We start from the raw sequence: 21,291 nt of genomic DNA, 5'->3' as shown, positions 1-21,291 counted from the left end.
TCACTGTTAATTGGCTCTTTTTTTAGTGTCGGAGGCCTTTTTTTCTTCCAATAAATGCATCAAATGCGAAGTCATTGCTATGCTAGCAACTCACTCTGCTAGCTTTGGTGGCTGAGGAGCTGATCTGAATATCCATTTTGGTGGACATACAGAACATTTTTAGTGTAATGACTTCATAAAACAGTCCCGCAAATGATAAGGAAGCTCTTGGTGGAGGCAGCTTGAAGGAAAGTTAAACATTATTCATTTGTGAGCCACGTACTGATGTAATAAAACTAGTTGAGAAGTTTCTGAAGAAGATAACGTGAGTACAGGTGACCTCGATTTGTGAGTGACTTTTTTTTTTTTGGCTCATTTGGATCTCAGGCAGTCCTCCCTGCTGAAGTGCACAGTGGCATTTTCTGACTGCTGTGCATGTTGTGAAATGTGTTCGAAGTGTCCCACCATGTTAGGTGCTTGTGTGTGTGTGTTGTGTACATCAGTATGCAATTCAGTCACCCTCCGCTGTCTCCAGGATCTCATCTCTGGGCTCGTGACCAGTCCGCTTCCAGGCAATTTATGTTTTCTGTGTGTGTTCAGAGGAGGTGGCTATGCATGAGAACAGTGTGTACCAGAGCGGTAGGCTCAAGAGTGGGCTGCATGTCAGCACTAGCCCCCTGTGCCCTGAGTGGCCCCTTGATATTTTTGAGACAGGACCAAAAACGGATCTTCTGAAATAGTTACATTTACAACCTTTAGAGTAAAATGAAGCAGCCAATAATTGTGTAGTTATGATTTGATGGAACCTGTGCAACCATAATTGTGACTGGGTCAGATGGAGCCTTATCTACCTTGTTGTCCGAATACAGAAGTTTACTGGTAGCCTGTTTGCTAAAAGTGGATAATGCTCACCGGAAGAAAAGCTAACATGATGCTAAATTGTTTGTAAACAATTTTAATGAAACTTCCAGTAAGTTTAGATTGTTTTCGATAAAATTAAGAGGTTATGACTCACATTTCTGTTGATAGATAAATGCAAAGATAAAATACAAAAAAAAACAAAACGTGTCTATTAAGGCAACAAAACATCAAGAACTTTTACTATGTAGAAATGATAACCATTAAATGTCAGAAAGTGGCTTAGGAGTAACCCCCCCCCCCAAAAAAACCCCAACAACTCCAAAACAATTTAACAAAACTTCATCAGTTAATTCAAACACAAAGAGTAAACTAAATACAAAAGAAAAATTGTGCATATCAGCAATTGTGATAAACAACTCAAGCGTGTATGATTCAAGTCAACCCTTTTGTTCATTGGCTAAATATCATTTTGTTAATCAGTCTTCCACATGTTTTCCTCTGTCCATAAATGTCATAAATCAACTCCTTTGACTGTAATAAAATGGAGTAATCTGCATCTTGGAAACCACACGGTTTACTGTTAATGTCAACGCTTCATTATTTGATAGAATGATAGATAATTCCCTGTGGCAGTGCTCCGACTGGCCGGTTGCATGTTCGCTTCAGTACTAGCTGTTGTACCTGCCACTGCCCCTCACCTCACTGTCTAAACAGCTAGAACTGTATCTTTAATGGGTTAAATTTTGTCTTGTGGCTTTCACAATCCAGCCCTACTGCAGATTGCCAATGTATGTTTGGGTAGGCAATGTTCACAGAGCCAGCAGACAATAGAGGTCATGAACTGAGGCTCCAGCAGCTGTGGGTTGTGTTTTGTGTGTTAGCCAGGAAGGCAATATGTACTGCTAAAGGAAATTAACTGTTGGGGTTCTGTTCTTAAGTGCTTCCTCCTCTGCTCTTATCTTTCCAAGTATCCCTTTCAACTTCCCCAAACTTGCCAGTGCCTTTTTTTTTTTCTCCCCCTTAGTCGTGTGTGTGTGTGTGTGTGTGTGTGTGTGTGTGTGTGTGTGTGTGGTTCCAGCCAGCCTTTTCCAATGGCAATACAATTGGGATGAAAAACACAACCTGACCTTTGACTCCCGCAATTCATTTTGATCAAGCAAATACTTTGCCGTTAGCGTGTTTGCTTGTATGTTGGGTTTTGTGTGCTTTCAGCTGATACTTCAAGGCTGTGTGAACACTTTTTTCATTTATTAGCAGTTGAAAGGACTTTTCAAATTCAGTTGTTGGAAAGGAGAAATGATAATTAATTACAGCTGTAGAGTTTTAAGAACTAGAACAGATTTATTTATTTTTTAAGAATATCTGCAAGGTTTCTTAAGTTTAAGCCTGTAGTTTAGGGATGTATACCTCCACCATTGAGGCTGATTCGATACACGTCTTGATATGCTGCCACCGATACAATGCATTGACGATACACTGAACCCCCTGTTGGTACGATGCAGTGCAGTTTGCCCCTGTTCATGATACAGTGCGATTAAAAAAATGATTTGATAGCAATATGATTTAATTACAAAGAGATTCGGTTCGATATGATCCTGTGCGATACAGTTAGTTGTGGTACGAGAGTTTATTTTAGCCCACATCAGGTTTCTTACAATGGCACAGTTCTGCTTTACTTTTTGAATCAATTTGAGGGATGTATTTAATATTTGGTTGGTTTTTATGGAGCAAACCATTAAATCTTTTTTTTATTTTTAAAGACATAATTCAGGATGTACAGGTAGAGCATTCAGTTTTATTTCTTGGCGTAGTTTGCAGATTGAGTTTGTTTTGCCAAGATTTACCTTCTTGCTTGAAAAACTGGAAATATTGCCACACATTTGATTTATGTCTTTTTTGGTGCATTAGATGTCTCCTCACTTCTAAGATATCTTCGTTTCCCACTATTTTATTGAATTGGAATTGGATTGTAGTATTTTTGCTTTGCTCAGGAATTATAAAAATGTAATGAAAAAAAGGAGAGTGATGACACATACAGCTATTGAAAAATCCAAAAAATTATAACCCTTGTCATTTTAAATAACCTTCCTGATCTGTCGGACAGATTTCAGGTGCAATTGAACGCACCATGATGTGGCATGTTTTACAAAGTATCGATGCACATTCGGTCTGGTTTTCAAGTGGAATTGGAACTGTTTCTCTGGGTAACAGTGGTTAGTTTGAGTGGAACAGGATGTGAAGGAGTGACGGTGCAGGTGTGTCACCTCATGTAAGCTCCAAAAATGGATGACGACAAAGAACCTGGAACCTGTCTGTATCTGGAGCTCCTTCGTCTGTCCTGACCCACTCAAGATAGTCTTCAAAGCAAAAGCTGTTTTGGTTACTCCCAAGGTCCTCCACTTTCTTTTTTTTTTTAATAACATATTCAGACTATTGCCTCCTGTTGGTATGGATAGTTTATGTCTTCTCATGCAGGTGCAGAACATATACCAGTTGATCGTCGGCTGTAGTCGTTGTGGTGTTCTCAAATGCAACTTTATCGTTTGGGTGTGTTTTCGCCCTTAAATCCTCAAGTCGTTTAATGAGAAATGGGGCCCAAACCGCTGGAGGTTCCTTCTTAATTACAGCCAAACTTTTACAACCAGGCGTATTATCTCATATTAATAAGTGACTAGCCAGTTTTTTACATGTCTCTCACGCAGAGTCCAGCTGCACCTGCTTTTCAAAATGACAAAATAAACCGCGTTGATCGCTAGCAATGTGTAATTAAACAAAAATCTGACCCTTGCGCTCGCCCTCTGGAAAAGTGACTGAAAGTTTCAGAAACTTTGTCTGACTTATGAGCTGTCAATTATCCCCAAGATGCCACTCTTTCTGAGCGTTGTGTGATCAAAGGAGCTCTTAGTATCCATCACATTATCGTGTCAAAGTGACTGAAGTGAACAGTTTGTGTGTGTGTGTGTGTGTGTCTCTGTCTGTCTGTCTTTACAGTGCAGGTCTTTATGAGTACAGAGCTTATCTGATGCCGTCCTCTCTGACTCCCATTCCTAGATAGAGAACTGTGGCTGTTTATTTAAACTTCTGCTCACTGCACAGAAATGTGGACTGGTTGGGAGGGGGATGGGGTACACACACACACACACACACACACACTGCGCGCCGTTACGCCATGCTGCAACAATCTGATTTGATAGTCCTTGTTGCTGTTTGGATCTGCCCTATTTTAACTGTTGGTGACTTTATGCTGTAAATCCAAGTAGAGCTGTGGCTGTAACCCAGGGATCAGCAAAGGAATCTTTTGGGGCGATTTCACCGGCTGAGACCACATCCATGTCCTAATATGAGTAAATTTGAAAATCCTTTCCAAGCATTTTGTATTTCTGGGTCTTTTTGACCATCAACAAGCATTTTTTTTTTCTTCTTCAACAAAGATTTAATCTAGAGTTGAAAAGGGCTGTCTTATGGGTGATTTAAGAGTGATGAAATGTTATAATGCTTGGGTTGTAACCACATGCTGTGAACATTGATTATCATTTCATACTTCATTAATCCTGCATCTGAGCCAATTGGGCTGTTGATTTTTATTAACCTCATAAAAAGAATGCTATAGCTAGTACTATTTGCATCTCAGACCATAAATAACAAATTTTTTTGTTCCAGTCGTGCTAAAACTCAGCACACGGTCTCTTTTATTGCAAATTACTTAGTTTGCTAATCGGAATACATCTGTGCACTGGCACGCACAGAAAATTGTGTGTTAATGGGTGTTTGCTGTGCTGTAGTCGCTGTGTAACTGAACCTAATGGGTGAAATGTATTTTGAGGTCTGTCATATGTCGGAGAAGCGGTCATCTGACACACAGCCAGGTGATTGTCGTAGCAGTTAATGACACAGAGTTGTCTCCATCACTTTAGTTGAACCACTGTTTGCAGCCTTGACAGAGTAAACTCATGGGAAATTTCAGATGAATCCAAGAAGGCTCGTCCTAGGAGGTAGTCCATGGTACGGTTCTGACCGTTAGCAGGGTACGTCTTATTGAGGAAACTGCAGAAAAAAACATTTTATCCACCAAATAAACGCTCAGTTGATAAAATCAAATCAATATGAATTTAGACATTTGCTATATTTGTAACTTTTTTTTGGCACCTAGTCCCACATAGGCCGTCCACTGTAGCGTATTCCTATAGATAAGTGGTACCGCAAAGTAATACAGTTACATTTTTTTTAATTACAATTTTTTTGCAGTTTAAAATTAGAACAAAAGAAAAGGCTTTGATGGCAAAAGAAAAGCTTTAGTAATATGGCAGAAATTTAAAAGGATTAAAAAAAAAATGTTAAGATGTGCTTTTTGTCTGCTGTCTGCAGAGTTGGCAGCACAATGCAGAGCTACAGATCTTATGATTTTTCACCAAAATGTGGAAGATTATCAATTTTTCCTCCTTCCACCCTAAAGACTCCAAATTTAATGTTGATGGTACTATTTTTTTAAGTTGGTGTTAATGGATCAAGGCAAAAGATAATTGCAGCAATAAAGACAAATTATCTTGGCATTAGGTATGCATTTTGTCTTTGTGTCTAATTTTTTCAGTTAGGTAAATACACCATTCCCTCTTTGGCTATAATATACGATCCATCTGTGACAAATATTTGTTTGTGGTTACGCTCGTCGAGGAGGTAATATTTTTGGTTCTTTCTGATTGTCCGTCTGACTGTCAGCAGGAACAAAAGTTGAAGCAGGAATGTAGCCTTCTCTCAGAAAGAATCCATTATATTTTGAGGCAGATTTGCTTAACCCAGGGGAAAGCAGCATTTACTCCTGAGTGTGAGACATGCTGGAGATTCAATCATAAGATACAGAAAAAGAAGAAGACCGACGACATCTGATTGCAGCAAATGTGTTGTGCCCCCCCCCTCTATCTCTCTCTCACTCCTTCTCTCTATCTCTAACTCTTGCGCTCCCCCCCCCTCTCTCTCTCCTCCCCTCTCCCTCTCCCCTCTAACACTGGAGCTCCCACTACTGCCATACCCATCTCTTGTTCTCTCCCTCCTCTCGTTGGCTTTTTACATTCAGGGGTAAGAGGGTTCACTCTCATCCAATGATTTGTTTTTCTTTCACACTTTCGATGCGCACCGCCTGCAGACCTACACACAAACACACACACACACACACATACACAGGCTAATCCTGCTCTGTATGGGGTGGGAAAGCCTCCTCTTTCAAACCTCTTAAAGGTGTGAACACCATCCATTTGACACCTCTCTCTCCCCCTCTCTCTCCCTCTCTCGCTCCCCTCATTTTTTTGCCGTCTCCTCTTTTATCAGGTCTGCGTGCACCAGCTGGGCCTAAGTGATGCTTAACATGTACACCTGCAGTCACATGGACTTTCTGATTATGTAGTATTTGCTGCTCTGCATCTCTCAGTGTGTCTCGGTGTCCTTTTATGAGCACTCACGCTTGTATGTGTTATGTGTCAAGGATGGTGTGTATGTCAGGTGTGTGTTTGTAGGGAACTGAAGGGGGGGGGGGTTCTGTTTTTTGTCCTGATGAACTAGCCTGAGAGGGGTTACTATGGTGACAGGACTAGCTGTGCAGCACTAGGCGACAGTGCACCTCCTCTTTCTAAATACTTACTAAATTCTAGCATTTATCTCCCTGTTTGGAGTTTAACTATGTGGAGACAGAAAGTACGGTCATCATTTTTGGCTTGACATTATTCTTTATTAAGAGTGTATCATATTTTAGGAGGCAGATCTGAACAAATATTTTCACGTTTTCATTGGAGTGCAATATACTGAAACTAAGATAGATTAGTGTTTCTCAGACCTGCAAGCCTTCAAGGGCTTAATTGCTCCAGCCCAACCGTTGGACCCGAGACCTGATCTGGGACCTGTGTCATGGTGAAGAGCAGAGGGGGGGACTCATCCCAAAGAAAAGGATGATGGCAGATTAGCTTCGCCAACATTTGCAGCTGTGGCAGTGAACCAACTACCACTGCAGTTCAAAAGTTCAAATCAAACAATCAAATTTATGCACATGATAGATGTATTACAGATAGAAATCTATTCTGAAACAAAAAAGTCTCTAGAAACACTTCAAAATCTGAACTAATCAGTAGTCTAGTTCTAAAGCAACTGCAATCCCATTTCTACTTTTGCAGGTCTTCGTTAACAAAAATAGATCTCCAGCCACCCTTCTTCTTTTTCCCTTTGCAACTCATTGCAGATTAAATTTCGCATTGAATGTTAAAATAAAACTGAACATTTCTTTAACAGGCGGTGCTCAAGGAACAAGGTGTTATATTGTCACCTACCAGTGTTAGTTATTGTGGAAAAATATTCAAAGCTAAATGCAGTCTCATACCACTTCATTAATAAAATGAGTGTACTGATGTGTACACGTCCTCCAGATGTTCTTGGGGAGGAAGTGAAGCAAATAAGTATTTAAGAACAGACATATGCATCCATTATGGCAAAACGCAAATAGGGGAAACATTCAGGTCAGTTTTAGTTGTTGTGCATGCTCAAGTCCGCAGGTGTGTATCACATACTCTTTGCTGCTGTAACAATGTTGAGCTGTCCATTAGTCGTGACGCTCCAGAAGAAAAAGACAAAAAGGGACTTATATGAACGGATGAGAGTAAAAGTTGAGAGAAAGTAAGGAGGAATGGATTGCTGCCAAGAGGCAGAGACAAAGAGCTTGCACCTAGTTTATGAGCTTGTATCAAGCATTTCTAATTCACTTACAGTTTAGGGGGCCCAAATTGAATCATGCCTGGCTGTTAAATGACAGCGTAATGAATGGAAGTCATTTTACAATACCGCCGTGGCCACAGACCCCCCACTCCAGGGACTGGACTGTCAGAGGCTAGGTAACATGTGGATGATTTGTGAGCCTGGTGGCCTTTTGAATGCTAACATGACGTCAGTATTCCATCCATGCCATACCTAGCATGCTCATAGATATCCTGTACGGAAAAACTAACACAGGAGGAGGAGGCCGGACGCGAATGAAAATGGGAATCTCAAAGGGAAAAACAAACAGCGGGGGGGCATGTAGCCTAAATTAAACACCAAGGGCTGATGGTTTATTGATAACACGTTCAGGAAACTCTACTGTTACGTGTGTAGTGATATCAGGCACCATTAAAAGGCGTGGTGTCATAAAAACATATTTCTGTGAAGATTCTTCATGACATGTTTGTGTTTTTGTAAATGGAAGGAGGCACCGAAGCTGTGGGTATAGGCCTGAGCAATGGAAAAGGTAGAGGGAGGGAGAGATATGGAAAGAGCAGAAGGATGTGTGTCTGCATGTTTGTGTGTGTGTGTGTGTGTGTGTGTGTGTGTGAGGTTTTCCTGCTGCAGCCAGTGAGAGCTGGTGGTCTAACAGCACAGACAAACGGGCCATTAAACTGACCTGGCCCCTCTGCTCTCCATCCCTCCACCCTCCCCTCTGCTTCTCCCTCTTTTCCGTCTTGGTTTGTCAACTCTCCCAGCATCAGATCTCTCCCCTCCCACCCCCCATTTCTCTGTTTGCTCCTCTACCACTTTGCTTTCCCTACTGCTCAAATTCCGCCCTGTTTTTTCCTTCTCTCTAACCCTCCCAGCTCCCCTGCTTGTTAACTTGTCTCCTCAGTCCTCCCTATAGTACACACACACACACACACACACACACACACACACACACACACACACACTCTTGGAGTCTCATTTCAAAGCAGTTAAGAGTCAAATTATTACCTCTCTCCTGGTATTTGTCTTTGTTTGCATCAAATTTTGGATTCAGTTGTAGCTCAGAGCTGGCAGCCCTGAAGCAATCCATACAAATCAATAGGATTTGCCATGCTCGGTATGAGCTCACTCATCCATTCACTACGCAGGGAATACCTCTAGTAAACCTCCAAAATGTTTTAGCAGGACGTTTAAAACTGCCAAGTGTCAAAAGAAAGTGTTAGCATGTCGAGCTACAGCCCAGGCAGCTGTCCCAGCACAACTTTAGTACATTCTTTCTTGTCTGTGTTTCTCTCAGCCTTTTCTCAGTTTTAATGCTGAGTAGCTAAAGCTCAACAGCAGTACACCGAGCAGGTTAGAAATATTTCACTATGGATTAGAAAGTAGCTTCCCAGCCACGATTCAAATGTTAAGAGGTATTAAGCAAGCAGACAGGCAGGTTTAGAAGCCATTAAAAAAGCCATAAGGAATGGAAGGAGCTGATATGGCAAAGCCATCATGCAGGCGTAGCTCATCCAGACTCATGTGTAGCTCTGGTTTGTGGGTCGGAGCGTTGGTGGGGCCTGGCCCTGCAGCTGCTGCCATGTGGCTGTAAGTCAAGCAGGGCAAGCGAGCCCCGACTGCCTCCCTCTCAGGCCGAGGCTCACCACACCAAGACTCTGCACCGCGCTCCACTCGCTAACGTGGGAAGATGAAAAGGAACATCAGATGTTTTCTGCATTACTCACTGTGTGTGAGTAATACACACACATGTCTGTTTTGTGTGCGTGTGTTGTCTGTTCTTCACTGTATCTTAAGCACAGTCGCGCCTGTAGTTGATTACCTGCTCCTGTTTCATAGTCTTCTGTCTATGTGTTGACTGTCAGGAATGCTGCTCCCCCCCAACATGCCTTTTTATTTGTTTGGAGCACCACCTGGTTTAGCTGTTTCCTATGGCGTGGCCAGAATTTTTGAGATTTTTCTCCCTTTTGGGTCTATGTATTATGAGCTGTCCAGTTTTGTTAAGACAGGGAACATGTTAGTTGTACATGGAAATGAGAAAACAAAATTCTGTGTGTGTGTGTGTGTTGCTTCTGTTACAACACTACATCAAACTCATTATGGAGCATTTTGTCATGCCTTTTTATGACCTTGGAGACTGAATGAATAAGCTCACTATGTAGTAGAAGCCTACGAGGCAGGTTGAGGTTGAAAGTGCTGAAAATGGAATGAGGAACAAGGCAGCGAGGAAGAAACCTCAGATACACACACAATGACCATCTTATCAACTATACTTATGGATTGAATTCTTTGCTTTTGTGTGCTGTTGTGGAGTGTGGTGTTTGAATAGAATGTAAACGGTGTTCTAGAGATGGACACACAGCTGATCCTTAAAGTTGCCAGATAAAATCTGTTTGGCTTGTCTTGGAAATTCTAGAAAGACGCTGTGAATAACAATAAGCCATTCATTAAAATGTGCATGGCAATTAACAAAGTAGAAAGGAGCTCCCAGAAAGACAGAGACCCTCAACAGTAAATATATAAAAAAATGTACCTTTTGTCTGGTTTCGGTGTCAAGCTGTACATGTACAGAGTGGCGGTTTGCTGTTTAGGTTGGTAAACGTGGGTGGATGGTCAGTCACTCTGAAGGTCAATCTACTGTTGGGGTGTTTTTGGTGGCTCACCAACAGAAAGAAGACAATCCTTGATACTTGTCAGTTCCTGCAAGTTTTCCTGTATGCCTCATCCAACATGCGGTCTTTTCTTTTGCTCATTTCTGTATTGTTAGTTGCTGCTTTTGAAATGCAAATACTTCCCACTTTGCAGACAAACAAGTTGTAGTACGCTACCATCCCTAACTTGAACGCCAGACCATCATGGAACCTCAAATGAAGAATGAGGGTACTGCTTATGTCCTTAAGATGTCAAATGTTGCTGTCCACATGTTTTGTCCTCTTTTCCTCTCAACCTCTTCTCCTTCCTCATTATTGACTCCAAGGTAAATCTGGAAAACAGTCAGTCTGTGTTTTTAAAAACAAGTGATAGTAACCTGGCACCTCACCTGCCTCCCTCACATCGATTTGCTCCGTTGTATCTTTTGGTCTCTTTGTCTCCCTCTATCTGTAACTATCCCTCCCTTCTCCTTCCTTCCCTCCCTCCCTCAACTCCTCTCTCCTTTGCCAGTGCCAGAAGGTAGAGAGGAGGCGAGCCAAAGTCACCACTGTGATCTGATTTAGGCCTCTTTCTTCTTTTGGCCAGCCATCTGACAGCACAGGGCCTGCATGTTGCTCTTTTCTACCCGCTTCAATCTGCCACAGCCTGGCCCTTTGCCACAGCTGTAACAGGACCCAGCGTTGTATATAAATAGGCCGGGCCAGCTCCCCTTGCCATGCTCCTCAATGGGAGGCTGAGGGGATGGAGGAACAGGTGCTCCAACCCCCCCCCCCCCCCCACACACACACACACACTCACACTCACACTCTCTCTCTCTCTCTCTCTCTCGCCCCCTCTCTAAAGCCCCCCACCTTTATTTGATGCCCTCAAATATGGAAGCACATGTCAGTCACAATGCACATACCAGCTGTGATCACTTGTAGCTTGGTCATTGTCCATTTTTTTGAATTATTTTTCTCCTGTACTTATGCCTGTGTCGTTCAGTGTAATAGATTGCACACTTTCCTGTCTTCAACCTCCGTTCTTTCCCTGGCTTACATACTGTTATTTTGGTGCTCAACTCTCTTTGTTTTGGAAGTACAAGTTGGTACGTGTTGATCAAAATGCCTCTCATGCAATTTCTAAGCATCATTTTTCACTGTAGAAGCCACAGCTTGGCAGTGGGCGCACAGAGAGCTGGCTTTACTTCTCAGGACTTTCCATAGCTATATTAACAAACAAATGCATTTTTTCCACCAGCAGTCCATTTGGCACGGTGACCACATATTCTCTCTCCTGGGGTTTGTTCAGCAACTGCGCCGTTGACAAATATATAATCAGCAGATCACCTCATCAGTGGCCTAAGCTGTCAGAGAGAGGAAACTTCTCACAGTCCAGAGTTAGCTGCCACCTGGTTTCATGCTGTACAGGTCTGGTTTCACGCTAAGCTAACATGCGGCTGCCTTCACCTACAGTGACAGGCAGAGGCAAGCTGGTACTTGGGCCACAGAGGGCTCAACTCTTACCTTCTAAACTACCTCTGTGATTCACTTTCTCACTGCCAGCACTGAGGTAGCCAACCAGCCTCTTCTGTTTGCTGGTGCATATTAAATTCTATGCAGGGAGCACAACTCTAAAAATAAGGGAAGAATCCGTCTGAAATTGTAGCTACACTATAACAGCAGCTGCAGCTGTGGGGGCTCATTGAAAAGAAGAGATGTTTGTTTCTCTGAGATATCAGTTACATTGCTATGACCTCAGTTTCACTAATGCTTAAGTAGTTTTTCATCTGTAATTACAGCGGGAGCACTCTATGAGCTAATTCTATTTTGGAAAGTGACGGACAGTTGATGACATGCTAAAATTGCAAGGACTGGAAGTGCAGATCCAAAAGGCATTAACATTATTTGCCAGGATACTGGTGTCTGGATAGAAACCAGCAGTTTGGTCTTTAAATCATGTTCATTGAAACAGTCAGTACTTGTCATCCTTGTCAATATCCTTATAATCCAATGCGAGCATTACACATGTAGTATTTAGAGCTCATTCAGCCGTCAGTGCCTGTGGTCACAAGTGTACATCATTTCAGTCAGAGAGACTGAACTGCAAATGTTAGCTCGTGATATTTGTTATCACTTACTTTTAAATAAGTGAAGGAATTGGAAGACATCAAAGAGTTTTTACTCTGAAATTAAAGGAGTTTTATTTTCCCAAAGTGTAACATTGGAGACATTTTCAATAAAATGTTTAACTTATTTTAATACAAGGAGCACACCATTTTAAATTATTTCTGATTTAAACCTTAATGTGATGGATTGATTTTTTACTTACAAGTGCTTGAACCTGCAAAAACTGAATGAACACCAGTGAATTTGTGCATACTAAATGCATTTGTCCTAAAATTCAGAGGGAACATAGCACATTACATGAACAGGGCTCTTATTCTTAAATTATTCTTGATAGATTGAAATGCCATTGTTCACTATCTGAACACTCTCTAAAAAAATGCATCAAGTACGATTTATGCTACTTGTGCTTTTCAGTATGTACAAAATGTCAAAATATGTAAACTTGTTTTTTGCAGATAGTTCCATCTGTATATATTTGCCAAATCAGTTGTAGAATATTGGCATATTGGATGTAAAGAAAAAATATCCAATATTGTGTATCCTAATATACATAAACCAAGGCTTACTGAACATGCGGCTTAATACTGAGAGGCATTTGCTCTGGTCAGTTTTGAGATTTTCTGCTAGTTGGGACAATGGGATTGGGCTTCCTGATGCATTAAGGTGTTTATTTTCACTCCAGTCCCTCTCTGCAGAATACATGCATCATGAAATGGTGGTACACTATACCAGCAAACAGAGCAATGCTTCCTTCAAATATGGTTGATGCTTATCCCATCCTGGCATATCTAGAATGTTAACACAAATATGGGGAAAAATGTATAACAGTTATGGCAGCAAACGTGCCAAATGTCTAGACAGTGACTGTCCTCATCTATTTTATTAGGATATCTGACTTTTCCAATCAAGCAGGGATTTATTCAAACCAGAATGTACATTCAAATGTTATGTATCCTGTTGGAAGACATAAACTCGTTGACATCCCTCCATATATCATCTTTTTTTACTTTGCTGTTTCTGTTTGTCTGACACCCCCCCCCGCACCTCCCTCCTCCTCATCGTCCTCCTCCTCTTCCTCCTCCTTCTCTTCTCATTCCTGCTGCCAAATTAAGTGTCAAGCAGACAGGGAAGGCGGGTGGATGGCCCACATTTCTCTTATAGAGGTCCTCAGTATGGTACAGTACGTTCCAGGCTGTGCTCTGTTATTCCATTCTCTGCTCTGCTCCAGTACACGCCCCCTCTCCCCCCAGGCTCATTAGAGGCTGATTGGGTTGTTATTGTAATTAAGAGCTCTTGTACAGCCAGTGAGAGCACTAAGATGTCTGCTTATGGGTGGTCCTCTGTGGGAGGGTGGGCTATAGAAGGGTCATGGTCATTGTCCGCCAACCCCCCAACCCACCAGCGTGTGAGTCTGGAGTGTAAATTAGAGCAACATTGATAATCTCACATAACTTCTTCATCATAGAATCTCTCTCATGGGTGTTTTGATCTAGTAAGTGAACCTTGCATGCTTGTTTGCTGATGTTTATGTCCAGAATGCAGCAAACCAGCAAGCCCCCCCGCCCCATGTGTGTGTGTTTGTGTGTGTATTGCCTGTCATGTAACTGTGGTCTGTAGCAGCCCTCCATTCATGCATGTGATCACCAACCGTCCTGTAGGTCCCTTACATCACTACGTTCCTGCCCGGGTTCAGGTTACACCCCCCCCCCCCCCCCCAATCCGTCCTTTGCCCCCTTCTTCCTCTCTTTTGCCAGCAACTCAACCCTCCGCCCCTTCTCCCCATTCACTCTCTTTGCCTCTCCTATGTCCCCCTGCTCCTAAACCTGGGAGGAGAGAGGGAGGAGATGGGCTTATTATTTTAAAGACACAGTGGTTCTCAACCCATGACTGCATAACAACACCCCCCTCCCTCACTCCTTTACTCACCCTCCTTCTCTGTCCCTCTTCCCCATCTGCCCCCGATGACCAGCCACCCCCCCAGACACACACACACACACACACACACACACACTCACACACTCCTTCCTCCTCTCTTGTTCCTGTCAGTTGAAAACAAGACTCCATTTTGCAGAGGGAGCTCCCAGCAGTACCGTCTACTCCTGCCCCTAATGGCCCGCTAACATTTCTTTGTGTCAATAAAGCTTCTCCAACAAGAGACGTGACATATGTGCCAGATTGTTAGCATGCTGTGTGAGGAGAAAGACCTCATTTTCACTAACACAATTCTTACCTGCAGTGTGAAAATACGTTTATGTGAAAAGGTCATGTTTGTGCTCTTGGTGTGTCTTGAAGATCATTGGGCAAAGGTGAGTTACACCCTGGCTCAGCTGGTGTTGTGTAATGTACTCTGTTATGTTGTCGTGTTGCACAATAGGTATCCTGTTGGTGCTGCAGGCTGACGGCGAGTGATTGGCCTGTAGGCCTGCTTGATGTGTCCAGGAGATAAGGCAGGAGGGACAGAAAGGTGTAAGGTTGCTGTTATCTCTTAGAATAACACAAACTGCTACGGTGAAGAAGTGTGTTTTGGTGTTCTGGTTTCTGTTACAGATCGTGTCTAATAAAGAGGGTGGCGCTAAGGCGAGCTGTTAGGATGAATGAGTTTCTGATGATGTTATTTGACTATTCTTTATCTGATGTGCTGCAACAGCAAGTGGCCCTTCACTTCGTTTGGCTTTTGGCATTTAGAAAGTACGGTGGATGCATTTAAATGTTTTCTGCAGGTACACAACGTAATGTTCTCTTTTAGCGCTGCTGGGATGAGAGATGTTTATAGGCTAACATCAAATTCACTATCATCACAGGTTCCCTCGACCAAAAGCCAATGGGATTTGTGTGTTGGATTTTGGATTATTGCTGAAAATAAGCTCTTGCACACAAACGTTTGAGGTTTAGGATTTTTGAAGCATAGCAGCGATCATTAGAACTACAAAGCTAACTTTATTCTATGAACAAACTGCGCCAGGGATGCATGACAACCACAACTGCCTTCATGCTCGGTGTGTTTAATGTCCCTGACGTCTGAAGTCTCGTTTAGCCTCTTGTTAGCAACCATCACTTTCAAGACCTATGAACACATTGAAATTCATGACTGCGGTATTTACTGACATATTTTATGCTTCAGAACAAAAGATTAAAATACCTAAAACATGAACACAGACATGTTTTCTGGCACGTAATGGAAAACCCATTCAAAAATCACACGAACTTTGATATAAGGGAACGGCACATTCATCAGCACAAACTTATTTTTGGGTGTAAGGACTCATGAACGCACTTATCTTATAATGAAATTCACCACTTCATCACAAAGCTCCTTCTGTCTGGAGTTTTATTCAGCACCAAAGTTTTAATTTAACATTTTTCAATTTGATACAGACATCTCTTCAAGGTGACAACAGCAGGCATTTGCTCCATTACTCCTACCAGTTGGCACCTACTGAAATATGTTGTGACTATTTGAGATCTAAGTTTAAATTTTGCAGCCAGAGAAAATGTAAGCTTGAATGACTCAGCTCTAATGCCAACATGCTGTTGTAGTAAACAACATGGTTTTATTTGACAGTGTAGTGATTACGGGCTTTATTGGCTGCTGTCCATTATAAGAGTCACTTAAACCTTTCCATTTATATACTGCTGGTAGGAGTTTGTACCTGGACTGTTGACATGTTTGTCGTGCTAACCATTAACAGATTAGGAAGTTAATAGGTAGCGTCCACCTGGAAAATAATGAGAGCCAAAAACAACTCTGTGGAACTCTGAAATCCTCTGCACTTTTCTCTGTTTTGAAATGCTTTTTTTTGTCTTATGAGTTTTTCATTTTTACCTTTTGTAGTGGTGGTTGTGGTTGAGCAACCAGATGGGGGTCAAACCAGACCTGCAGATCGCTTCTGCATGAAGAAGCTAATATTTCTCTACAGGCACATGCTCAGGGCACTTTTAATTATTTTTCTTCCCCAAAGATTACTGGACCTCATTCACATTCTTAAATTACAAAAATACACAATTTTTAAGTAATTATTTTCATCATTTTACCAGACATTGTGGTCTTGTAGAATAAATAAACTCTGCATTAGCGCCTCAATTTACGTTAATTACACTGACACGCGCTCAAATCGAAAATGACTGAGAGAAATAGCCTAATGTTATTCCTTGTAGTGGATAACACCGTGCAATTTTGCACTGAAACCTTGGTCAGTGATTCTTATTGTCCATTACCATCTGTTTGAGGCCATACTGGTTGTTAGTGTGCTTAATGAGAGACATGCATGGTTCAGTCGTGTGAGCAAATTAGCATAATGTCTCACTACTACCAGTGTGTGTAATGAGAATGTTCACTGAATTTGAATGGGTGTGTGTGGACTACAGATTCAGCGTACTTTTCCATACGCACCCCTCTCATTTTAACACCCTCATCTTGTCAATTTGTAAAGCAGTGAATCCTCATTTCACGTTACTGCCATTGGTCCAGTCCTTAAAACTGTGACCTGCTGTGATGGTGCATTCACAGATGCCTCAAGAAAATTCAACTTGAGAAAATGTGAGTTCTCTATTGGTGAGGTTGATGAAAACATAATTGAAGAGGTTTTTTTGGCAAGGTCAGTGTGCCACCTGTTAATTCTAAAGATAATTCTAATATGTTGAAAAGGAGAGAATAAATAATCAGTGATCTGGAAGACATTTTAGCTTTGGGACATTTGTTCCTACCTCAATTTCTGGTGGAGGTTCACCGATCTGTGTTTTTTTTTTTTAAAGTCCAACTGAAAGCAATACTCTAGAGCTGTTTTTGAATGTTATTATTAATTTTATAGTTGTTGGTAGGATATCGTCAAAGGCAACATTATCAGGTGTGAGTAAACCACTCAACAATAATACATGAAAATGCATAAAGTTTAAATATATTTGCCAAAGCACTTTCTTTGAACAGTGTCTTGTGCTGCGGTCTATGCTTCAGAGCAAGCTATGGAATGGAATTGCGACCAGAACGTTGTTCTGCACTTTCATTCCCATGTGTGATCTATCTGCGTAAATGCAAAGATTCACTGATGTATGAAAATGCATGGGGTTTCATTTGTTCATTCATTTGTAAGACACAAAACACATTCAGACAGCCTCTTGTAGTAAAAAGGGTTGTTTTGGTTTTTCAGTGCCACTTAGTTTATCTTGCTGATATAGGAGCTGGAGTTTTCATTGTTACACCCAAGTCTTACACCTTATGGTTTCACTTCTTACCTTCACACTCACTAATGTTCCTGCTGTAGCATATGTTGGAAATGTGCATTTTATATAATGTACATTTTATACTGGTACCTGCAGCAAGGAGCATGCTTTTTTTTTTTTCCTCTGCACATCTCTTTAAGTAACTGTCCCCTAATGAATTCTCCACTCCTCTAATGTGTGTGAGACTGTGTGCACGTGCTTTTGCTGAATTCTGTGTGTGTGCGCATATGCGTGTGTGTCACGGTGCAGCAGCTAAAGAGTATGAATGAGCATGGAAAAGCATTTTGCTTCCAGGCTTCATTTCTGTTAACCCTTTCATGTCTGTTCCATTCAGATCAGACAGTGTCATATAATAATATCCTCTCTGGAGGAATACTGCCAGAGCCAATGAAGGGTGTGTGTGTGCGTGTGCGCGTGTGAGAAAGCGGAAAGTAGATAAGGCAGGGAGGAAGTGCTTGCAGCCTGTCAGATTGTAGAGGGGGCTTGAGTAAGTGCTCCCCATGAATGGCTGTGCTCTACCAAACGTGAACCACTGCTGCTGGTTCCATGGTTTATATGGGAAAGCAAAAGATCTGATGATGTTTGTATCGAATAGAGGACACTTCTAATCTGTTTTCCCCGACACATCACTGACATGGCTGGATTTTGCTCGATCCTGATGACTTGCTGTTCAAACTGTTCAAAGCCGAGCAAATACAGCAGTGTTATGATACATTTGTTTCAAGAACTAGTACTTAAATAATTATAGATCTATGTATAACTATAAATGTATATTATTATATATTTAATATGAATTTTAGATATAGATATAGATATATATGGCAGTGTAATACTCAAACAGGTCTCATGGAAACTATGGTTAATCAACGGATGAGCACAAATGAAAAAGGCCTTGTGACTTATACTGGTATTCTTATTCTATCTCTCTCCTCCCAGTTTGCCAGAGCAAGGACATTCGAAACAATGTGACCAACCTCCAGTCGCTGGAGAACTGTACCATCATTGAGGGCCACCTGAAGATTCTGCTGATGTTTAAGACCAAGACGGAGGACTTCCGGGGCCTCAGCTATCCAAAGCTGCGAGTGGTGACCGACTATGTGCTGCTGTTCAGGGTCTACGGCCTGGAGACCCTCACAGACCTCTTCCCCAACCTGACCGTGATCCGTGGCAACAACCTCTTCTTCAACTATGCTCTTGTGATTTATGAGATGCTGCAGCTGAAGGAGGTGGGCCTTCACAGCCTCATGAACATCACCAGGGGTGCTGTGAGGATAGAGAAGAATCCAGACCTTTGCTACCTGGCCACCCTTGACTGGTCCAAGATCCTGGACACGGTGGAGGACAACTACATCGTATCCAATAAAAATGAGAGGGAGTGTGGAGACGTGTGTCCTGGCACGGCCCAAGGTCAGACCATCTGCCCACAGAACACCATCAACGGACACTTCAGGGGACGATGCTGGTCGCAGAACCACTGTCAGAGAAGTAAGTGTATATATGTCTTCCATGTTTTGTCGTCTTCTTCTTTATATTTATTTAACAAATGAAGGACATTATGTATGAACTGAAGTACAAATATTGACGAGCGTAGTGCGTAGACCTGGTAGCATAGTACCCCCTCCGAATCCATCATGCTGTTTGTTTTGAAGTGGTCCTGAGAGACATATAAGTCTATTCACAGGAGATATTTCCTCCCAGAAATCAATAGAAGTGACCGAGGTTTTCATTTTAACTGGTTTATCTAATGATTTCTATGATGTGGAGTGTTGCTCCTGATATTAGCAGTCAGGAGTCATGGACATGCCCGCTGATTAGCATTCATTGACTGGAGCATTGTGGGCAAGAGATCTGTAATTACAGGCTCAGGATCTGCCCGGTGTGTGAAATGACACAACTGTATTCTTGAGTCAGGGAAGTGCACACTCGAAGGTTGGCTTTATGGCAGAAAAACGCAATGAAAGCAAGGGGAGAGTGCATTGCACATTTTGTCAGAAATGGTATTTTTCTCTCCTTTTTGTTAAAAAAAAAAAAAGAGAGTTTGGTTTCACTCGTTGCCAGCCAGCCTGCCAGTGTGTCGGCTAGTCAGTCAGTCTTTCCTATCCTGCCATAAACACGCAGAATGGCGTCTATTGTAAGACACACAGAGAGAATGCTTATTATTTTTTGAAGGCGATTATAGCTTGTGTTGTTTTTTTTCCTCCTCTGTCTCTGTGTGACAGAAAGGCTCATACTCAAAGAATAACGACCTTGACCATGTTTGTACTTGAAAATCGACTGTTACGGCCCAAATGTAATGTTGGCTCTTACAATTTTATGCCAGGTCTTGCTGTCAGAGAAATTAATACAGGAAATGGCCTTTTACCTGCCCCCCCCCCTTACAAACGTGTACAAATTACCTTAGAGTTTGAATTTAAACAAGGTCTTTTATTTGGTGAAAATAAACATACTTTTGATAACCTGTAGACAGAGTTTACTTGTCCGACGTGACATGGTTTCAAAGACGAAAACAGCCCCGACCACTGAGGGGGGAAATGGAAAATTTGGACTGATAAACAGAAATTAGTTCATAGTACGTCAAACAACGTGTTTGCTTGTGTGTCCATGTCTCCTGCGCTGCTGATAGGCCAGTAGAGTAGGTATGAGGCGTGACATGTGATAGGCACCAGTGTAGTCAAGAGCTGTGTGTCAAAGCAGGAGCTGTTTCTAGAACATGATGCAACGGCTGTCTGCCCCTGTAGCACAGTGGGTATAGGGGGGTGAGGGGTGGGGAGGGGTTCTGGTTTACACTCAGGGACGATATGCGCGCACACGCTGTAAATGTTTGTGAGCATTTGATATATGTGTACTTAAGAGCATGTCCTCACTGCAAGTAGAAGCTACAGACATGTTCTAGGCTTCATAGGCCAAAGTCTCTCAAACTGGAAGTTTGATCTCTCTGACAGCTGCTTTCTTTAACTTAGTGTTATTTAAGATAGTATACAGCAGTAACTAACGCCAACAGTGATGGAAAAGTCATTGCAACACAGCTACATTTGATGCAGGTGTAGTGGTGGGAATCAGATATCCTTATCGCCCGGTTCATCAGAATCATATGCTGTGGATTTTATCTCTATGTTGCAGTTATTCAGTGCAGAACAATTACTCCTCTGCGCCACAGGGAACTGGGGACATAAAAGAGTCAAAGCAAGAAGGAAAGTGTTAATTTTAATGTTTGTTAAACACTAAAGTTGAGAAAATGTAACATCAACATACAACATCTTTCTAATCAGCATAGGCTTTATTTCTTAATGCTCTGTATTTTAAAGTTGCCTGCACAAGTACCACTACCTCTCTCATGATAATATGCGCAGATATTTCTGAGACACCGAAACCCAATGTGTATTTTTTTTTGACACAGGAAACTCATCAGGAATCCATAAAGGGATCAATAAAGAATTGAGCCAATAAAACAGCAATGATAAAAGTAATTTGGCTTCAATGAAGTCTTATCAATTCCTGTTTCCGTCCATGATGTGTTCCAACTGGCAGGTCGGCATGCAGCATGCAGGATGTCACCTTCATATATAAAGGCTTGTTTCCCTTTGGTGCTTGTGCATCACTGCTCACTGAAACACATGGGGCTGGTGGCATGAGGGAAGTATAAGAACTTTGATTATTGAAGTTCATGCGTGATTCAAAACTTCAGAATTTGTTTTTGTTGTCTTGTTTTTAGCAAGAGCCTTGATGGATCTTGCTGATGTGACTT

At 41.9% G+C, this 21,291-nt stretch overlaps 1 protein-coding gene across 1 annotated transcript in view; it reads left to right on the top strand.

Annotated features, from left to right (window-relative positions):
* insrb (insulin receptor b) overlaps positions 1 to 21,291 on the top strand; it is a 79,019-nt gene that overhangs the window by 4,025 nt on the left and 53,703 nt on the right. Inside the window, exon 2 of the mRNA XM_086224662.1 lies at positions 18,483 to 19,031. Within this exon, the coding sequence (XP_086080788.1) occupies positions 18,483 to 19,031 (549 nt within the window). The remainder of the gene's footprint in view (positions 1 to 18,482; positions 19,032 to 21,291) is intronic.

The sequence above is a fragment of the Aulostomus chinensis genome, chromosome 14, assembly GCF_037954235.1.
Source record: "Aulostomus chinensis isolate RoL2024-O1b breed Wild chromosome 14, RoL_Achi_v1.0, whole genome shotgun sequence".
NCBI classification, from domain to species: Eukaryota; Metazoa; Chordata; class Actinopteri; order Syngnathiformes; family Aulostomidae; genus Aulostomus; species Aulostomus chinensis.
Note: the sequence above shows the minus strand (reverse complement) of the source record. Positions and strands in the feature narration are given on the sequence as shown.